Raw genomic sequence first — 22,300 nt, 5'->3', positions numbered from 1 at the left:
TCATCTCATTCTGCAGAACATCTCTGAAGTGTCTCGAGTCTACAGTTATCTGTGGCCCGACAACAACACAAGTCTTCATCTCATTCTGCAGAATTTCTCTGGAGTCCAGTTATTATAGCTGCTCATTTCCAAACAGGGCTTATCTTCTTTACAGAAGCACATCTTTAATGTAATTGGTAAACTGTTCTTCTGTGTAATAGCCTTGGCCTAATTGTAGAAATATGCTTGTTTTATATCCAGCATGATGTAGTCTAATTGGGCTAGGCTAAATTATAAACTTTTTTATTTTTTTTCAAGACGGCGTTAGCAGCAGGACATGTTTGTTTTTTCCTCGTGTAAAAAAAAAAAAACGCCTTTTTTTAGCTACTAGCTATTTAGTCATTGTTAGCCACTGCTAGCAGTCTTTACCTTTTAGCACAGTCACAAGGATCTTTAGCACAGATAATGTCTGCACAGCGCGATATCAGCCCTGAGCATTTTTTCCCCACTACTTCACCGGATTCCTGCCGCAAACCCTGGACCATTACACCGGATCACCGCAGCTAGCTAGTTGCTACCGAGTGGCTATTGTGGCCAACGCTTTTGTCCAGAAGCAAGCACCAGTTAGCCTCAAGCTAGGCCCATTCCCCCGGCTAGCAAACAAAGTACACCAACTACAATACCTCTCTTGCCAATTGGCCTGGACCCTTTGTCAACACAGAGCCCCGCCGATCCATCACGACTGGTCTGCTGACGTATTTCGGCCGATGTGCTCTCAACCGGCCTCTGTTGTTGATGTCGGTGAGGACCCAGCTACTAGCCCCGGCCCGCTAACTCTCTGAGTGCTGTGTCTCGCGCTCGCCTAGCGTAGCGACGACTGCTGAGCGGCTCCCTGTTTCATCCATTGCTGCTTATTGGACCCTAGGATCACTCGGCTACACAGCTGATGCCTACTGGACTGTTCATTAACACGGTACTTCATTTGTTTATCTGTCGGCCCCAGCCTCGAACTCTGGCCCTGTGTGTAGCTCACTGACCCTCTCTGCCGTTCCTCGCCATTTACCCGTTGTTGTTGTTGTCTTAGCTATTTACACGTTGTTGTCTAGCCCTCCCAATCAACACCTGTGATTGCTTTATGCCTCCCTCTAATGTCAATATGCCTTGTATACTGTTGTTTAGGGTAGCTCTCATTGTTTTGTTTTACTGCGGAGCCCCTAGTCCCGCTCTACATGCCTCGGTTACCTCCCTTGCCCCACCCCTCACACATTTGGAGACAGCACCTAGCTTAACTGGTGCTTCCAGAGATGCAGCCTCTCATCGTCACTCAATGCCTAGGTTTACCTCCACTGTACTCGCACCCTACCATGCTCTTGTCTGTGCATTATGCCATGACTCTAACCTACCACGCCCAGAAGTCTGCTCCTTTTACTCTGTTCCAAACGCACTAGACGACCAGTTCTTATAGCCTTTAGCCGTACCCTTATCCTACTCCTCCTCTGTTCCTCTGGTGATGTAGAGGTTAACCCAGGCCTTGTGTGTCCCCAGGCGCTCTCATTTGTTGACTTCTGTAACTGGAAAAGCTTTGAGTTCATGCATGTTGACTTCAGAAGCCTCCTCCCTAAATTTGTTTTACTCACTGCTTTAGCATACTCCGCCAACCCTGATGTCCTAGCCCTGTCTGAATCCTGGCTTAGGAAGGTCACCAAAAATTCTGAAATTTCCATCCCCAATGATAACATTTTCCGTCAAGATAGAACTGCTGAAGAGGGCGGAGTTGCAATCTACTGTAGAGAGAGCTTGCAGAGTTCTGTCCTACTATCCAGGTCTGTGCCCAAACAGTAAGAGTTACTACTTTTAAGAATACATCGTACCAGGTACAACGCCAAATCCGTAAACATGGGCACATAGATTCATCCTGACCAACTTGCCCTCTAAATGCACCTCTGCTGTTTTCAGCCAGGATCTCATTGCCTGCGTCCGTTATGGGTCCGCGGTCAAACGACCACCCCTCATCACTGTCAAACGCTCCCTAAAACACCTCTGCGAGCAGGCCTTTCTAATCGACCTGGCCCGGGTATTCTGGAAGGATATTGACCTCATCCCATCAGTAGAGGAAGCCTGGTTGTCCTTCAAAGTTGTCTTCCTCACCATGTTAAATAAGCATGCCCTTTTCAAAGAAATTTGAACTAAGAACAAATATAGCCCTTAGTTCACTCCAGACCTGACTGCCCTTGACCAGCACAAAAACATCCTGTGGCGCACTGCACTAGCTTCAAATAGTTCCCACGATATGCAACTCTTCAGGGACCAATATACACAGTCAGTTAGGAAAGCAAAGGCTAGCTTTTTCAAACAGAAATTGTCATCCTGCAGCACTAATTCCAAAAAGTTTTGGGACACTAAAGTCCATGGAGAATTAGAGCACCTCCTCTTAGCTGCCCACTGCACTGAGGCTAGGAAACACTGTCACCACCGATAAATCCAAGATAATCGAGAATTTCAATAAGCATTTCCCTACGGCTGACCACGCTTTCCACCTGGCTACCCCAATCCCGGCCAACAGCTCTGGACCCCCGCAGAAACTGGCCCAAGCCCCCCCCCCCCCCCCATTTTCTCCTTCACCCAAATCCAGGCAGGTGATGTCCTGTAAGAGCTGCAGAATCTGGATCCCTACAAAACAGCTGGGCTAGGCAATCTGGACCCTCATTTCCTAAAATTATCCGCCGCCATTGTTGCAACCCTTATTACTAGTTTGTTCCAACCTCTTTCGTATTGTCTGAAATTCCCAAAGATTGGAAAGCGGCTGGTCATCCCCGTATTCAAAGGGGGAGACACTCTAGTCCCAAACTGTTACAGACCTATATCCATCCTGCCCTGCCTTTTCAAAAGTTTTTGAACGCCAAGTGAACAAACAGATCACCGACCATCTCGAATCCCACCATACCTTATCCACTATGCAATCCGGTTTCCGAGCTGGTCACGGGTGCACCTCAGCCACGGTCAAGGTCCTAAACGATATCATAACCACCATCGATTAAAAAACAGTACTGTGCAGCCATCTTCATTGACCTGGCCAAGGCTTTCGACTCTGTCAATCACTACATTCTTATCGGCAGACTCAACAGCCTTAGTTTCTCAAATCACTCCCTCGCCTTGTTCACCAACTACTTCTCAGATAAAGTTCAGTGTGTCGAATCGTAGGGCCTGTTGTTCGGACCTCTGGCAGTCTCTATGGGGGTACCACAGGGTTCAATTCTCGGGCTGACTCTTTTCTCTGTATATATCAATGATGTCGCTCTTGCTGCTGGGGACTCTTTGATCCATCTCTACGCAGACAACACCATTCTGTATACATCTGGCCCTTCTTTGGACACTGTGTTAACAAACCTCCAAACGAGCTTCAATGCCATACAACACTCCTTCCGTGGCCTCCAACTGCTCTTAAATGCTAGTAAAACTAAATGCATGCTGTTCAACCAATCGCTGCCCGCACCAGCCTGCCCGACCAGCATCACTACTCTGGACGGTTCTGACTTAGAATATGTAGACAACTATAAATACTTAGGTGTCTGGCAAGACTGTAAACTCTCCTTCCAGACTCACATTAAGCGTCTCCAATCCAAAATTAAATCTAGACTCGGCTTCCTATTTCACAACAAAGCCTCCTTCACTCATGCTGCCAAACATACCCTCGTAAAACTGACTATCCTGCTGATCCTTGACTTTGGCAATGTCATTTACAAAATAGCCTCCAACACTCCACTCAGCAAATTGGATGCAGTCTATCACAGTGCCATCCGTTTTGTCACCAAAGCCCCATATACTACTCACCATTGCGACCTGTATGCTCTCGTTGGCTGGTCCTCGCTACATATTCGTTCCCAAACCCACTGGCTCCAGGTCATCTAGAGGTCTTTGCTAGGTAAAGCTCCGCCTTATCTCAGCTCACTGGTCACCATAGCAACACCTTCCTGTAGCACGCGCTCCAGCAGGTATATTTCACTGGTCATCCCCAAAGCCAACACCTTCTTTGGCTGCCTTTCCTTCCAGTTCTCTGCTGCCAATGACTGGAACGAATTGCAAAAATCACTGAAGTTGGAGACTTATATCTTCCTCACTAACTTCAAGCATCAGCTGTCAGGGCAGCTTACCGATCGCTGCAGCTGTACACAGCCCATCTGTAAATAGCCCATCCAACCAACTACCTACCTCATCCCCGTTTATGTTTTTTTCTGCTCTTTTGCACACCAGTATTTCTACTTGCACATCCTCATCTGCACATCTATCACTACAGTGTTAATTGATAAATTGTAATTACTTAGCCACTATGGCCTATTTATTGGCTTACCTCCATACTTAATTTCCACACACTGTATACAGATGTTCTATTGTGTTATTGACTACGTTTGTTTATCCCATGTGTAACTCTGTGTTGTTGTTTTTGTCACACTGCTTTGCTTTATCTTGGCCAGGTCGCAGTTGTAAATGAGAACTTGTTCTCAACTGCCCTACCTGGTTAAATAAACGTGAAATAAATATACAAATTGTATTTAAAAAAAAATGTAACTAGGCAAGTCAGAACAAATTCTTATTTACAATGAAGGCCTACCCCGGCCAAACCTGGACGACGCTGGGCCAATTGTGCGCCGCCCTATGGGACTCCCAATCACGGCGAGTGATACATCCTGGATTCGAACCAGGGACTGTATTGACGCCTCTTGCACTGAGATGCAGCGCTTATACCGTTGCACCACTTGGGAACCCAGTAACGGAATTATATTTAATATAATTTATTCCTTACTTTAATTAAGGTTGACTACATTAAATGTTTGGCTTTTGTAATTATTTTGTATATTATTGCATAACAGTTCATGTGACTGACTCCAGATATTGTTCAGTGACTATTCCACAGGGATGTCTAGTGGAAACAGAAGGGATGGATGCATACATAATGTTGTGGTAGGGTCAGGTGAGACGAGACCGGGTCAGCGTCTTGGTTCTTTCTGCTCTACTGATTAGGTCTTTGGCGGTTATGGTATTTTGAGTAACGATTAATTGTCATACAAATGGCCACTGTTGTTTTCACAATTTACATTTTTGTTGATCTAAAAACAATATTGTAATGCAAAATCATTGTTAAATCATCAGCCATTTGGCGAAGTAGGCTGTGATTCGATGATATTCAATGCGGTGCCTGTTAATTTATTCGCAACGCAGGACAAGCTAGATAAATTAGTAATATCATCAACCATGTGTAGTTAACTAGTAATTATGTTCAGATTGATTGTTTTTTATAAGATAAGTTTAATGCTAGCTAGCAACTTACCTTGGCTCCTTGCTGCACTCGCGTAACAGGTGGTCAGCCTGCCACGCAGTCTCCTCGTGGAGTGCAATGTAATCGGCCATAATCAGCGTCCAAAAATGCAGATTACCGAATGTTATGAGAACTTCAAATCGTCTCTAATTAATCGGCCGACCTCAGTGGAACTTTTGGAAATGAATGCGAATCACAATCACAGTATCGAATCGCAATACATATTGATTCGCAATACATACATACATTTTATATCGTATTGGCTCCGAAGTATCGTGATAATATTGTATCATGCCGTCCCTGGCAATTCCCAGCCGTACTGTTTATGCTGTTGATATTAATTGGAGTCTGAGTGGTTTGGTAAAACCATCGGTGGAACACAACGCAGATGGCTGAAATAATTAGTTTGAAACATATTGACTGTCGTGTCAGAGGTCAGGTTACCGTCAACACAGGAAGAATATCAATTACATACTCCTCGCCTCCTTCTCAAAGGCCATTGGAGGAGAAGGTCAGAGGGGAGGGATCTTCTGGATCTTCCCCATAGCCTGTTGATGCAGAAGGTGAGATCAGAGCAGCACTACAGGGCCAGCCGTGTCAGACTCATTATGTCCATGATGACATGGGGGTCACCTCTCAAATGCATCAGAGCCTGAGCACGGTTCACACCTCAAACACATAAGAGCCTGTCCCCCTGGTCCATAATCATCTCAAACACATCAACCATCCCCTGGCCCCTGTTTCACCGGTTCCTGCTTCACTGGTCCAGGTCATTTCAGGTGTCTGTTTTATTGCTCGTTTGGCAGAATAAAACAGTTGGCTTGTTCACAATCACCATGATTATCAGATAGAGTGGACTACTGCGAGAGAGGACCTGTGGGTGTTAGGGGTCTTGTCTGCTTCGTTGGGTTCTGAGGCCAAACAAACAAGAGGAGCAAAAAAAAACTGCCGAAAGTTTTTAAAAAATCACTCAAAAGTCAAGGGAATTTAGATTTTAGAAGTAGATACTAATTTGCAAAGGAAAAAGCTTCTAATATCATTGCAAGTGTGTTTGTCTTTGTTAGGAAACCTCAAGAAGAAGAGCACAGTATAATGGTTGTTGCTCACTGAGTCAAATCACATTTAAACAAGGCAACCGCAAGCATGTCGGCCCCCAAGAAAAAGGACAATTGAGATATTGCGTGTGACTAACACATTTTCAGTTAATTACTATAGCTCCCACTTTGGGCCAATCCGTGCCATTTTGTAAATGCCAGATCTGTATGGCAAGACTCATCATTCACCCAAGTTTTGACAAAATAGTGCCAGTACTGTCTGAGGTATCGCAGGTGACCAACATATGAACGCATTGAGACAGATCCACAGTCATCTTTGGGGAACAGTTATGGTTGGAAACTACACTACATGGCCAAACGTATGTGGACACCTGTTCATTTCAAAATCATTAATATGCAGTTTGTCCCCTGTTTGCTGCTGTTACAGCCTCCACTCTTCTGGGAAGGCTTTCCACTAGCTGTTGGAACATTTCTGCATGGAACATTCAGCCACAAGAACATTAGTAAAGTCAGATTGATGTTGGGCAATTAGGCCTGGCTCGCAGTCGGCGTTCCAATTCATTCCAAAGGTGTTCAATGGAGTTGAGGTCAGGGCACTGTGCAGGCCAGTTAAGTTCTTCCACACCGATCTCGACAATCCATTTCTGTATGGACCTCGCGTTGTGAGGTCCAAACTCTTGCCACAGGAAGCACAGAATCGTCTAGAATGTCATTGTATACTGTAGCGTTAAGATTTCCCTTCACTGGAATTAAGGAGCCTGAAACTTGAAAAACAGCCCCAGACCATTATTCCTTCTCCACCAAACTTTACAGTTGGCATTATGCTTTGGAGCAGCTAGTGTTCTTCTGGTATTCGCCAAACCCAGATTTGTTTGTCGGACTGCCAGATGGTCAAGTATGATTCATCACTCCAGAGAACGAGTTTCCACTGCTCCAGAGTCCAATGGCGGCGAGCTTTATACCACTCCAGCTAACACTTGGCATTGTGCATGGTGATCTTAGGGTTCTGTGAGCTTGTGTGGCCTACCGCTTCACGGCTGAGCCGCTGTTGCTCCTAGGCATTTCCACTTCACAATAACAGCACTTACAGTTGACCAGGGCAGAAATTTGACGAACTGACTTGTTTGAAAGGTGGCATCCTATGACTGTGCCACATTGAAAGTCACTGAGCTCTTCAGTAAGGCCATTCTGCTGCCAATGTTTGTCTATGGCTGTGTGCTCGATTTTATACACCTGTCAGCAACGGGTGTGGCTGAAATAGCCGAATCCACTAATTTGAAAGGGTGTCCACATACTTTTGTGTATATATACTGTATTTCAACACAATGTTCCATTACGTTATCAGGTTTCAAATGAAGGCAAGGCTGTGTTGATGAATGCTATGGATGCATCCTTAATGGCACCCTATTCCCTTTATAGTACACTACTTTTGACCAGAGCCCCAAGGGCCAATTTGGGACTAAGGCCATGTCGGGAAGAAACAGGCTGGAATAGGGGGAGAAAAGATAATGGCACTTCTAACTGTTCCAGTAACATCATCTGATCAACACATTCAATCTCAACATCTAGCAGAGAGAAAGGTGTAATGGGATGGTGAATTGATACTATGGTTCTCTGTTCATCCCTATCATTATACAGTCATACTGTATTTTCTCTCTCATTATACAGTCATACTGTATTTTCTCTCTCATTATACAGTCATACTGTATTTTCTCTCTCATTATACAGTCATACTGTATTTTCTCTCTCATTATACAGTCATACTGTATTTTCTCTCTCATTATACAGTCATACTGTATTGTGTCTCTATTACACAGGCTAGAAGACTCTCCGTCACTGTACATCTAGATTATGAAGTCTCTCTAGCGAGCCAAACCATAATGAATATTAGGTCCACTTAAAGAAAAGTTTCACCCCAAAAATATCTTTTGGCATTTGTTTCATTAGTCAATTGTTGATATAGCCCCAAAATGTTTTGAATGTTTTGGTATTTTGTTTCTAATGAAACAAATACCAAAATTTTGTTTTGGGGTGGAGTTTTCCTTTAAGTGTTGAACCCAGAGAGCCTTGTAACCTACAGTACATATTCTGTCCTGAATTTAATCAGTCCCTTAACGAATTCCAAACAGAGAATAGCCTAAGCTGTTTCTTTATTGCTTTTCTCAGCTTTATCATTAACATATTCTGTTCCCTAATGGGCATGGATGCTATCATACTAGCCTCTTCGAGATATTAAACTGTCATTTGGATTGCAAAATGCATTCTAGTGTAACGGAGCATCAGCTGGAGTGTCTTGGGCTATTGAATCTGTACATGGCTAGTTATGGCTTGCACCATGAAGACCACCGTGACCAAGTAAGCTGTACAATTACCAGGTGTTACTGATTTTGAAGACATATCACTAGCTTGTTGTTCCATTAAAATCCTGTCACTACAGCTGTGGTTTCAATTTGGTCTAGCTAAGCACTTTGCTGGCGTTCAATCACGTGGTCCTATCAGAGTTCCTACTGACTGAAATGAGGTTTGGTTCGTATCGCCAACATGACCCAGCCTTCTAAAGATAGAAAACCATTACCAGTGTTTTCTTTTCAATTATAAAGGCGTGAAGATGCCATTAACAAGACAAACAGGCGCGGACAATGAATACAACTTTGTTTTTAGATTATCCTTGAACATTCATGCACTTTTTAATATGGGAGACTGAATTCACATGTCTAGGAGGTAGAGGGGCAGGCGAATCCTTTCAGTCCCATTTTTAAAAAGTAGTTACTCGTGTAGGCACCTCTTCAGCCATTACAGAGACACGTGAACCACCTTTCTCTGCAAGTCTGAGAGACACTGGCTTTATAGAGCCACCTCACCTCCTGACTACAAATGTCACAAGTACCTTCCTGTTCTTGGAAACCCATTGCCTTCAATGGTGTTACTCTGAAAGAGGAGCAGGGAAGAATAGTCTGTCTGGGTCAATCCGATGATTCTTTCCCTCTGGTCTTTCGAATTAGCGTCAATGTGGCTGACTGGCAGGTTGGCTGTCTGACTGGCAGGCGGACGTCATGTCTCTAAAGGAATAATAGCCCAGCCTGATGTTGTTCCTCATCCAATCCAATGTGCCCTCAGACATCATCAAGCACAGGAAGTGGCAGGCAGCATTGCCGTCAGCTGCACTTTGCAATCAGCGGTCCGTGGGGGCTCAACGAGCTCTGTACGTCAGAACCGGACAAATTCGACCACAGAGAGGAGTGAGAAGGGGAGAGGGAGCATGTAGGGCACCGCAGCATACAGGGTCCCACTTCATGTGAAGAGGAAATGTTAAGAAGCTGCCACTGTGTGGGCTGTCGGTACATTGGCCTGAGTGACAGTCATTGTGTGGGCTGTCGGTACATTGGCCTGAGTGACAGTCATTGTGTGGGCTGTCGGTACAATGGCCTGAGTGACAGTCATGGTGTGGGCTGTCGGTACATTGGCCTGAGTGACAGTCATTGTGTGGGCTGTCGGTACATTGGCCTGAGTGACAGTCATTGTGTGGGCTGTCGGTACAATGGCCTGAGTGACAGTCATTGTGTGGGCTGTCGGTACAATGGCCTGAGTGACAGTCATTGTGTGGGCTGTCGGTACAATGGCCTGAGTGACAGTCTCTCATTCATTGTACTGGGATTTATATAGGGGTTGGGCTCACTCTGGGTGACAATGTCTCATAGTGATTTTCTTGAAGGTCGATGTCGCTAGAGTTGGATAATGTGTAATAGATGTGCAGCAATGGCAGTTATCTGTTTTCACTCTTTCATTCCTTCATCCCATACATTTTTCCCATGTGACAATGTCAGAATACAACAAGTTATTGCTCACGTACAGTGCCTTCAGAAAGTTTTCACACCCCTTTACTTTTTCTATATTCTGTGTTTCAATCAATCAATCAATCAATTTTATTTTATATAGCCCTTCGTACATCAGCTAATATCTCAAAGTACTGTACAGAAACCCAGCCTAAAACCCCAAACAGCTAGTAATGCAGGTGTAGAAGCACGGTGGCTAGGAAAAACTCCCTAGAAAGGCCAAAACCTAGGAAGAAACCTAGAGAGGAACCAGGCTGTTTGAGCCTGAATTTAAAATGTAAATGGTTTCGTCACTGATCTACACACAATACCACATAATGTCAAAGTGGAATTATCTTTTAAAAATGAAAAGCTGAAATGTCTTGAGTCAGTAAGTATTTAACCCCTTTTGTTATGGCAAGCCTAAAGTTCAGGAGTAAAGGTGTACCTAAAAAATTGCGTAATAAGTTGCATGGACTCATTCCGTGTTCAATAGGGATTAACATGATTTTTGAATAACTAACCCATCTCTCTACCTCACACATACATGCAATTATCTGTAAGGCTCCTCAATCAAGTAATTCATTTCCTGAACAGACTCAACCACAAAACAGGGATGTTTTTCAATGCCTCGCAAAGAAGGGAAGCTATTAGTAGATGCTGATTTTCCCTTTGAGCATGTTGACGTTATTAATTAGGCTTTGGATGGTGTATCAGTACACCCAGTCACTACACAGATACAGGTGTCCTTCCTAACTCAGTTGCTGGAGAGGAAGGAAACTACTCTGAGATTTCACCATGAAGCCAATGGTGACTTTAAAACCATTAGAGTTTAATGGTTGTGATATGAGAACTGAGGATGGATCAACATTGTAGTTACTCCAAAATACTAACCTAAATGCCAAAATGAAAAGAAGGAAGCCTGTGCAGAAAAAAAATTATTCCAAAACATGCATCTTGTTTACAAGGCACTTAAGTAATTCTGCAAAAAAATGTGGCAAAGAAATGAACTTCTTGTCCTCAATGCAAAGCATTATGTTTGGGGCAAATTTGAGAGGAAAACCTTGTTCAATCTGCTTTCCAGTAGACACTGGGAGATGAATACACCTTTCAGCAGGACAATAACCTATAAAACAAGGCCAAATGGGGTTGCTTACCAAGACAACGTTGAATGTTCCCGAGTAGCTTAGTTACATTTTACACTTTGTTCGACAAGTGTATCAGGGTTTCCTTTTTAAAGCAATTTATACAGGTAATTCTGATCTGTCAAGAGGTCAAAGTGATGTTGACCTCAATATTCTGTGATTGTGTCTGATGTATACTGTACATCTAAGCTTTCCATTGATATATGATTAAAGGATATACGTAAGCAATAATGTGTTGACTACTGGTAAAGTCCCAATGGGATGAAAGAGTGATAACATAGCAGTGCAGCAATGGCAGCTTTCGCTCACACATTTTTCAACTCTAAGGACAAAGACCTTCAAGGAAATCGTCACCCCAATTGAACTCGACAGCCCAAATTGTGGGGTCTGGCCCATGGGCCAATGTTTTAGCTACCTTGTATAATTAATTTTGTTCAGCCATCTCAAATCTCGGCATTGGCAGTCAGATCATATTCAGAGGATTTGTCTGTCTGACCGCTGTTGCTATGCAATCTCAAGGCTGACCTCTTGTTGTTCTCGATTATTGGCTTATAGCTAGCTACACAGTCGGAGCTGAACACGCTAGTATCAATTTGACACACCTAATCAACTTGGAGAAAATATGGCAAAGAATGATAGGCAATCGATGTGTAGAGTCAGTATTTGCCGCTGTGAGATGGGCTAACCTTGTGTTAATTGGGTACGGTGCTACCATGAGATGCAGGTCTCTATCACTGGGTCAGACATCAATAGCCCCAAGTCAAGTGGAAATTGCTGCTCTCTGAACTGACAATGCCAATAAAATAATAACTGATTGTCAATGGAACCTAATAGATAGGTGAAAAATGAAATGCTTCAGGATAATTGTGAATTGGCTTTGAATGTATGATTTGAGGCTCCCCCTTAAGTTTTTTTTCTTTTCATTTTTCTCGTGGTATCCAATTGGTAGTTAGTCTTGTCCCGTCGTTGCAACTCCCGTACGGACTTGGGAGAGGCGAAGGTCGAGAGCCGTGCGTCCTCTGAAACACAACCAACCAAGCCAAGCCGCACTGCTTCTTGACACAATGCCCGCTTAACCCGGAAGCCAGCTGCACCAATGTGTAGGAGGAAACACCGTACACCTGGCTACTGTGTCAGCGTGCACTGTGCCCAGCCCGCCACAGGAGTCGCTAGAGCGAGATGGGACAAGGACATCCCTGCCGGCCTAACCCGGACAACGCTGGGCCCCATGGGTCTCCCGATCACGGTCGGCTGCGACAGAGCCTGGACTCTAACCCAGAATCTCTAGTGGCACAGCTAGCCTTAGACCACTGCGCCACTCGGGAGGCCCATTGAAAGTGTTGGTTTTAACAATAAATCCACTTCCATTTGCATCCAAGAGTTGTTGTATATTTCTCTCTTCAGTTTGCTCCTCTGTTTATGCAGCTTGGTTGTTAAAGTGGAACTGGCTGCATTTTAACTACTTTGCAGATATGAAACGGACAATCCTATCAGTAAAAGAAATCAAATTCCCAGTTTATGCTTCAAAACCAACTTTCTAAGAGGTTTTAAAAATAGGTTATACTTGACTCAAAATTCCATAAGGTACAGTAAGGCCTTTTAGGCAAAATAGATGGATGCAGTTTAATGCAGGATGAATGTAATTCCCCAATACATTTCACAGCTGTCTTGGTACATTGTTTGCTGCCTCCACCTATTCGGGATCCACTGTTTTCAGTTTCAATGACTCAATATTTTGAACAAAAATCGACGACTAACTAAGGCTGGGAATGTCAATGCAATCAAACTAGCTAGGGCAATGATCACAAGTCAGTCATAACGTGACTAATTGGCTAGCGCATGTGTCAACCCCAAGACCTGCGGGCGGAATAGGACACAGTGAGTCAACGTTACAGCCCGATGGGCTCGCATTGGTGACTCCCCCTCATATTGTTTTTCTTTGGCTATAAATAGAGATGCAGGTGTCATTTGGCTAGCTAGCCAGAAATGTGAATCGCTTCGCTAGCTAGCTAACTAGCTATGTTAAACTTGAACTGTCTATTAGTTGTCAATCAAATGTGTTTGGCATCGATCAAATGGGCGGGTAGGCACGTTTCCATTTCAGTTGTAAGAATGAGCAGGCTACTATTCTCCATCGTTTATCAGTGCAATTCTGACGGCCAACTAGCTGAGAGGGTTTAACTAATGTTCCCTCGTTAGATTTTTGCTCATCTTGCTCTGGCTAGCATTAGTTGTTGATCTTGTTGTTGATGCGCATAGGCAATTGAGGGAGAGAGATCTTACCTTTTCATGGTTATATTAATAGGACTGTGAAGTTCCCAAATGTATGAGGACTCCCGTGGTATTTACATATTTGCAGAAATCCATTCAGGTGTATTTTGTTGGCTCTTAGCGAATACGTTGTAATGATCTAACGTCGAGCTATTGCTACTGCTTATAAACACATAGTCCAGTTCAAAGTTAATCATGCCAGGCCCGTGTGGCAAATGGTTTATTTGAATATAAGCCTACTGTATCTCTCTGATATGGTGCACTAGTCTGCGTTGACTCGATCCTCGACAAAACACATGGTTTTGAAGTTTTATTTGCTGCATTGTCTATTAATTGGCCAAACACATGCCCCCTTTCCCATTCTATATTGCTATAGAATTCAAATGTCTTACTATACGTGAAAATGACCATATCGAAGTGCTCTTATGTCAGAAAATGTATTCTTCCTGGCAGTGTATATGAACAGTTTTGAATAAGATTTCATGTTGCTAAAACGCTGTCAGCTCTACTTTTAAGTTTGGAATCTAGCAACAGACGGTATTCTGCTTTCTCTTCTTGATTGATCCTCTCCTTGTCTCTCTCAGGTACAGAGAAGGTGCGTCAGGCCCAAGGCTGTAAACATCTCCATGTGGTGAATCCTGACTGGCTGTGGGGATGTCTGGAGCGCTGGGAGAGGGTGGAGGAATCACTGTATCCACTGAAGGAGGACTACACCAAGACCCAACGGTATATATATACACACACACACAGACACACACAAAGTCACAACAGTACACACACTCGGGCGTTATCTGATGGTGTTTCTGTCTTTAGGAGCAACAGCCCAGTCACGTTCCCTGACCTCCAAGGCTCCTTCCAGAACCCCCGGTTCCCCCCCGCCTCCCTCCACCACCACCCTCCTCCAGCTGCCCCTGAGATGCGGACGTACGACCCGGTCACGGGGAAGCTGATTCGCCGTGGGACTCAGGCCTCCAGACCACCATCTTACCTCCAGGCCTCCATGTCTGCTGCCCACGGCGACCAGACCTCGCTCAGGTACTGACCTGGCAATTCAACTGTGTTCACAACTGTGTGTGGCGTGTACTTTTGGATGATGATGGATGCCATGTGTGTTCAGATCGGTCCTCTTCTGTGGGTGTCCATCAGATGGATTGATGGTTGGCTTTTCAGTGCTTCTAAGTACCTAGTAAGTCTTCTTGCCCCCCTCATAGCTAGAGGAGCAAGGACACCAGGTCTCGTACCAGTTAGAACATTCTGGAACGTAGCTTGTCTCGGTCCTTCTCTTTGCTCTGATGGCTGCTATACGGAGGCAGGTAGCCTAGCGTTGGGCCGAAAGGTCGCTGGTTTGAATCTCCAAGCCGAATAAGTGAAAAAGGGCATAGGCCTTTGCTCAATTCAGCGTTTCCCAAACTCTGTCCTAGGATCCCCAAGGGGTGCATGTTTTGTTTTTTCGAGTTTGGGAAACCCTGCCCTAATTGCTCCTGCTCTGGATAAAAGTGTTTTCTAAATCAGGGTTTTCCAAACTCACCCCCCCCTGGGTGCACGTTTTGGTTGTTGCCCTAGCACTACACAGCTAATTCAAATAACCAACTCATCATCAAGCTTTGATCATTTGAATCAGCTGGGTAGTGCTAGGGCAACAATCAAAACGTGCACCCAGGTAGGGCCCCAGGACCCAGTTTGGGAAACCCTGTGCTAAATGACTCTAATGTAAATGTATCACCTTACATTTAGTAGACGCCGGGCCCTGTATATACAGAAGAGCTCTGAAAACTTTGTCAGTGTTCAGAAGATGTAACACTCAAAACAATAACTCTGGCAGCGCTTACAGCTGTAACGTAGAGAACAGTGTTTGGTCTGTTAATCATATTTCTATTAGTAGGCCGGGTACCAACTGTCTAGGAGCCGAGCAGCAGGTGTTTACGCTGCAAAGTGGCTCCCCGACCGACCCAGCTCCCTCTAATGAATATAAATATATATATGTATACATGAGGCCCATGCTTCTTCTCTTGGAATTAAATGATTAGCCGATGCCTGCTGGAGTTTCTGCCTGTTCATTATGTTCTACAGCTAGAGGTGAAGATGAATTAGCATGTTAATGCTGGAAAAGTCTGTTTTGGAGGAGAAATAAAATACTGGGGCAATGATGAATGTGATGGGAAACTGCTCATTAGTCAGCAAGCAGCTCCAAGAAGTTATATTACTAGATTTGTATTTCCCAGTCCAACCTCAAGGTTGTATATTACTTGCAGTGTCTGCATGTATTTCTGTTTTCAGTATTGTAGGTAGCTTCTTTACCCGTAGTTTGTCAAGATTCAATCTGTCTCACTTTAGAAAGCCTTCTGTCCTCCCTGTGTGAGTCACCAAAAGCATCTCTGTCACCTCAATTGGTGTGTACAAAAGAGTTAACATCCTAGTCTTGGTGTTGGTCTCAATTAAAAATGTTTTCCTTTGAGCTGGCTCCAAATGTTGTGAAAAGTTTTCATCTCTAAATTGGCTGGCGTCTGTTCACCGGACGGTCTCTGCCGGTGGCTCCTTAACTTTCTGCTTTGAGCCAGAAAAGTCATGTTAATAACATCATAATGAAGCAGAGCAGAGTTTGTCACACACACACACAGTGAGGCACAATGCTGAATTTTTGTTACATAAAACCCAAATTGGAGAGAAATCATCAAAGAAGCTCCGCGCCCAATTAGAGACCACCAGGAGGAAATGCTGCTGCCTGCAGTGCATACTGGGTGATGTGGAGTGTCGTTCCCCTCTTAATCGCTCAAGACTTTCTTGGTTTCTGGGCAAAATGTTCCTCTCAACATCACCACTCAGTGGGACCAGCCTGTCTCAGCTGTTTATCCTCAGCTAGCTACACCCCTGTTCTCAACGAGGTCCTCTAACCAGATCTAACAGGACAGTAGTGAGACGTGCCAACCCCAGGACTGTCTACTCTATCCTAAACAGATATTATTTGGAGAGCCCGACCGATATGTTTTTTTGTGTCCGATTAATTATTCCGACTTTTCGGGGGACAAACGTGCCGATAGACTGTTTTACTGCCGGGATTGAAAAAGTGTTTTTCAACACTAAATTCTCCAACTGCCATCCAAAAGAGCAATTGTCCAGTAACTGCATATGCTGATGTCCTACATTGTGAAAATAATGACACAGCATGAGAATGGGCACTAGTGTTCAGATCGGCATGAGATTCTCGTTTCATCCTATTTATTGAATATCGGTTATCGTTGGAATTATTGGCCGATACGTTATATCAGTAAAAGGTCAATATCGGCCGCCGATATCAGTCGGGCTCTAATTATTTCCCCAGCCTCACCTTGGCTCCACACACACAGCCTCACCTTAGCTCACCTTGGCTCCTCACACCTTGGCTCCTCGCACACACAGCCTCACCTTGGCTGTCCTCAGATATCCTATAGCCTAAACATTCTGCCAAACATAGGCTCTAAGCCTCCCTCCTTGTAGCGTATCCAAGGATGTTTCTGGGTTCTCCTTCATCTGTAAAATACTAAACAGTAGCAGATACCACTCATTGGGAGAAGTGATTGTGTTTTACAAAGGTCCTGCACAATGTGACTGGACAGGAGGAGTTAGCTTAAAATAGACTAATCAGATTTGTCAATGAAGGGCAATATTCTAAGTATTTTGAGTAGACCTCATTTAGAACATGTTATATATCCTGCTTGGCTTAAAATGAAGGAAATATATCTGTAATTTCCTACTATCCCAGTGGATCTCTCTCTGGTCTGCAAACCGCTCTGTCTCCCACTGGGAAATGTCTCATTTTCACAGCGTTTAAAAGCCCAGAAGTTGCACCCCTCCTCCCGTCCTCTCTCCCTCCACCCTCTTTCCCTTCCCTACATGTTCTCCCCCTACACTCTGTGGTACACATCACAGATGCGTCCTGCTTCGTGTCGAGGTTGTCCTAGATTAAAAAAGGAACGTTTAATGGGTAGCATCTGTCCTTTTTGTTATATTCATTTATAGTTTTACTGTATCGTTCCTCAACATCTGTCCCCGACTTTCTCCCGTGTCTTTGAAAACGCACGCACAAACTTGACGTGGTTTATGGTCAACCACATTTCACCTGCCTTTGACAGGACTTGTATGTATGTCTAGTAGGGCTGTAATATTAGCCGTATAGTCCTGATAGCCCCTAAGGCTGATGGACTGTAAGCCTGACACTCTACTGAAAGTTTAGAACATAATGGAAAAATCTAGCTGTTTTGGTAGCTGAATGTAATTAGAAGACGCACAAAGGGTGTTTCTCTTCCTGTTTCCCACTATCGGTGATAACACGTCACTGGTTTTCTCATGGTGATTCACAATGACTTTATTATGGCTAATTAGGTAATAGTTGGAGATGTTTGTGTCTGGCTGATGGTGGTTTGTTGTGGTGTGACCAGGGGGGGTCAGAAGGACCAGCAGGGGGAGACGGCGGGTCCCTCCAGTCGAGACGACGAGCAGCCTGGACCCTCCTGCCGGCGGAGGGAACGCCAGCCCAGCATGTCAGAGACCAACCCCCTCTACACATTCTGTAAAGAAGACCTGGACAGCATGGACAAGGAGGTGAGGAACACACACGCATACATTGTACCCGCTAAACATTTTTCACAGATGTAGGCATACTGAAAGAAATACTAACAGATCTGGTTGGAAGGACCATGGAAAATACATTCTGTCACAAACATAATAGCTTTACATGTGTCTCACATGAACTCTGTGTGAATACAGATTCCATACAGTCTTCAGGCAGGGTTGGAGCTGTACGGTGGACTCTCTGCGGCGTGCTATTATGAGCATCTAATATCTGCCGTACACAGACAGAACCCCACACAGAACTAGACAGAACCACTCGGACATAAAAACATGATGTTCCATCTCTCTCTTTAAGGAAAGTATTCTGAGAATATAATCATTACGCACGCACGTGTTCACACACACACACACACACACACACACACACACACACACACACACACACACACACACACACACACACACACACACACACACACACACACACACACACACACAGTGGTTATAGTGCTGTTTTTCCTGGCACATCCACTGTGTGCAGACTGTGCATCTCCAGCCTCCAAGCTAGATAATGGTGTTTAATGACATCTGAGGGCTGCTAATGTGTCAGGGGACAGACTCCTGGGTCCTCTCCAGCAGCCTCTATTTGTCTCAGTAGGGCTGTCCAGAGTGTGCCTGACTGGAAAAGCTGTCAGTTCTCTGCTTGTTCAGAAAATGACAATGGACAATAAAAGTATTCCTCCATGTCAAGTTTCTCCACCGCTGAGTTAGTACTTCTGTTCTCTGCTATCTGTCACTCACTCGTCTAGCAAGTTGTGTGACTGTGCGCTTTGCGTTGTTAATGATGATGATGGCACCACATAGTTTTAATTAATTCCCCAGGGAGCCCAACTCTTGTCCCCCTACTTATGTCTGGCTGGTAACAGAAGTTCCTCGTCACACGACATGCTCTAATTGACTGGTTAAAGGGAGTCCGAGTGATGCCTCCACGTCTGTTTGAGGATGAGCTTTCTCGCTTTCAGCCATGCTTATTATTTACACCCCCCCCCCCACCACCACACACACACACAGAGACAGACAGAAATAATTTGTATGTAAAGGCTTATGTTTTATTGAGTAGTTCTGAACAGTATTCTGTCCCCTGTAGTCATTTTGTGGACATGGCTGTTAAGTTATTTGGGGAGAGACGAAGTGAAAGAAATGAGAATCTGATGGCTGAATAAAAACTGGAGCGACGCTCATGATAGAAATCTGTGTGACGTTGTTTTCTCTCCACTTCCTGACCTGGGTTTTATTATTGTCATATAGAATATGACTGGTGGCACTTTTGATACTTTTCTTTCAGGATGTTTCTCGCGCTCACCTCTATCCCTCTGTCTCTATCCTTCTCTCCACCTCTCGCTCTCCTTCTCCCTGTCCCCCTGTCCCCCTTGCCACCAGTACAGGTCACACAACTTGTCATGGCAAATGGGTTCCAGTTGTGAGTTTTAATCTAATGTTTTGGATATCACTGTGATTGGGGACACTATGATTGACGAAGGGCTTGTTGTGAACCAGGAGACTGCAGAAATGGATTATGGCTGTGGCACCCCATTCCATTTATTGAATTTGCCTTTGTGTTGTAAATAATGGACCTATTCTCTTTAGAGGGATTGCCTGAGCTCTGGTCAAAAGTAGTGCACTACATGGGGAATAGGGTGCCATTTCAGACACGCATAAAGTGAATGTCTTGATCTGTTTATGAGTTCAACTGTAAGATAAAGTTCTGTAACCCTGGTCGCCGCAGGCTACGGTTCTGCACTTCTGCTGTGGCTCAGACTGCTGTGGCAGGGTCTTCCATGAAAAGAGACATTTATTATTTCTTGTCTTTGGTCCTTTTTAGTTTTAAGTGTTGATGGGAGAATGCTCAGGCTGCACCATGTGTCCTTTTTAAATCACTGAACTAGAAATACAATGTCTAAGCCTAAAGATCTTGTTACTTATCTCTTTTTGATGGGTAACATTACCTCTATCTGTCTACAGAATATCTCTGTTCTGAGTAGTGTTCAGAATGGCTGTGTGTGGATGAGGAGAACCTTTTTAGGATTGTTATTACATTACGGCCATGAACCATGAGATGCCTTCCCATCGAATTACAATTTGCTACTTTTGCCTCCTTCTTTTTATCATTGACCACACGTACAGGGGTCAATAACACAGCTAGACATGTTAATGGTATATTACACATCCCATGTTCATTCATCTCAATGTCTCTGAAGTAATTTCAGTATGGTGTTATTAACCCCTGTTTTTTGGTTGTTGTTTTTTTAACCCCCTTTTCTCCCCAATTTCGTGGTATCCAATTGTTAGTAATTACTATCTTGTCTCATCGCTACAAAGGTCGAAAGCCATGCGTCCTCCGAAACACCACCCAACCAAGCCGCACTGCTTCTTAACACAGCGCGCCTCCAACCCGGAAGCCAGCCGCACCAATGTGTCGGAGGAAACACCTTGCACCCGGCCCCCTTGGTTAGCGCGCACTGCGCCCGGCCCGCCACAGGAGTCGCTAGTGCGCGATGAGACAATGATATCCCTACCGGCCAAACCCTCCCTAACCCGGACGACGCTAGGCCAATTGTGCGTCGCCCCACGGACCTCCCGGACGCGGCCGGCTGCGACAGAGCCTGGGCGCGACCCCAGAGTCTCTGGTGGCACAGCTAGTGCTACAATGCAGTGCCCTAGACGACTGCACCACCCGGGAGGCCCTATTAACCCCTGTTTTAACCGAGCTCACTTTTGTTGTAAACCATTTTGCTTGTCCCATTCTACAATTGTCCCATTATGTCCTTTAACTGTTGTTGTAGGTGTGTTATCTAACATCACCCAGCCTGTTTTCAGTGTTCTCTGCTCCCTTGGGTGTCTGAACCAATTGGTTTGTTTTTATCAAGCTTCACCGAGCCTGTGTTAGAATGGTCATTAAGCCTCTCCCATCCTTCTGTTTTCTTTAACATAGCTATTTTCTCATTCAAAGGAAAGAACAGCCTGCATACAATCAAACATCATTTGATAATGCCGTGGCGCTGCCGCTGGTGCTGGGGGGCCTTGAACGTGTGCAAGGCATCATGAAATCAACAGATTATCAGGTGTTTTGTAGTACAATGTTCAACCCGTTGTGTAAAAACGTCTCAATTGAATGTTGTGCGTCTTTCAGCACGACAAGGACCCCAAACACGCATCAAAAAGCACCCAGGAGTGGTTAAGAAGAGATGCTGGACTGTTCTGGAGTGGCCAGCGAATCTGAATCACATCCAAAATCTATGGCGAAATCTGAAAACATTTTTTATTTTATTTAACCAGGTAGGCCAGTTGAGAACAATTTCTCATTTACAACTGCGACCTGGCCAAGATAAAGCAAAGCAGTGGACATAAACAACAAAACAAACTTACACATAAACAAACATAGAAAAGAAAAATAGAAAAATCTATGTACAGTGTGTGCAAATGTAGGGAGGTAAGCAATAAATAGGCACTAGAGGTGAAAATAATTCAAATTTAGCATTAATACTGGAGTGATACATGTGCAGATGATGATGTGCAAGTAGAGATACTGGTGTGCAAGGGGGTAAGTAATAATATGGGGATGAGGTAGTCGGGTGTACTATTTACAGATTGGCTGTGTCCAGGTACAGTGATCGGTAAGCTGCTCAGACAGCTGATGCTTAAAGTTAGAGAGGGAGATGTAAGACTAAAGCTTCAGAGATTTTTGCAATTTGTTCTAGTCATTGGCAGCAGAGAACTGGAAGGAATGGCGGCCAAAGGAAGTGTTGGCTTTGGGGATGACCAGTGAGATATACCTCCTGGAGCGCGTGCTACGGGTGGGTGTTGCTATGGTGACCAGTGAGCTTAGATAAGGCAGGGCTTTACCTAGCGAAGACTTATAGATGACCTGGAGCCAATGGGTTTGGCGATGGATATGTAGGGATTGCCAGCCAACGAGAGCATTCAGGTCGCAGTGGGGTTTTGGTGATAAAACAGATGGCACTGTGATAGACTACATCCAGTTTGCTGAGTAGAGTGTTGGGGGCTATTTTGTAAATGACATCGCCAAAGTTAAGGATCGGTAGGATAGTCAGTTTTACGAGGGTATGTTTGGTGGCATGAGTGGAGGAGGCTTTGTTGCGAAATATGAAGCCGATT

General features: G+C 44.6%; 1 protein-coding gene across 3 annotated transcripts in view; it reads left to right on the top strand.

Moving 5' to 3' along the window:
* LOC129820000 (RNA polymerase II subunit A C-terminal domain phosphatase-like) overlaps nucleotides 1-22,300 on the top strand; it is a 131,695-nt gene that overhangs the window by 20,763 nt on the left and 88,632 nt on the right. For all 3 annotated transcript variants that reach the window (XM_055876782.1, XM_055876781.1, XM_055876780.1), the window contains 3 exons: nucleotides 14,161-14,302; nucleotides 14,390-14,611; nucleotides 17,992-18,154. In XM_055876782.1, coding sequence (XP_055732757.1) covers nucleotides 14,161-14,302; nucleotides 14,390-14,611; nucleotides 17,992-18,154 — 527 coding nt within the window. The remainder of the gene's footprint in view (nucleotides 1-14,160; nucleotides 14,303-14,389; nucleotides 14,612-17,991; nucleotides 18,155-22,300) is intronic.

The sequence above is a fragment of the Salvelinus fontinalis genome, chromosome 22, assembly GCF_029448725.1.
Source record: "Salvelinus fontinalis isolate EN_2023a chromosome 22, ASM2944872v1, whole genome shotgun sequence".
In the NCBI taxonomy this organism is placed as follows: Eukaryota; Metazoa; Chordata; class Actinopteri; order Salmoniformes; family Salmonidae; genus Salvelinus; species Salvelinus fontinalis.
Note: the sequence above shows the minus strand (reverse complement) of the source record. Positions and strands in the feature narration are given on the sequence as shown.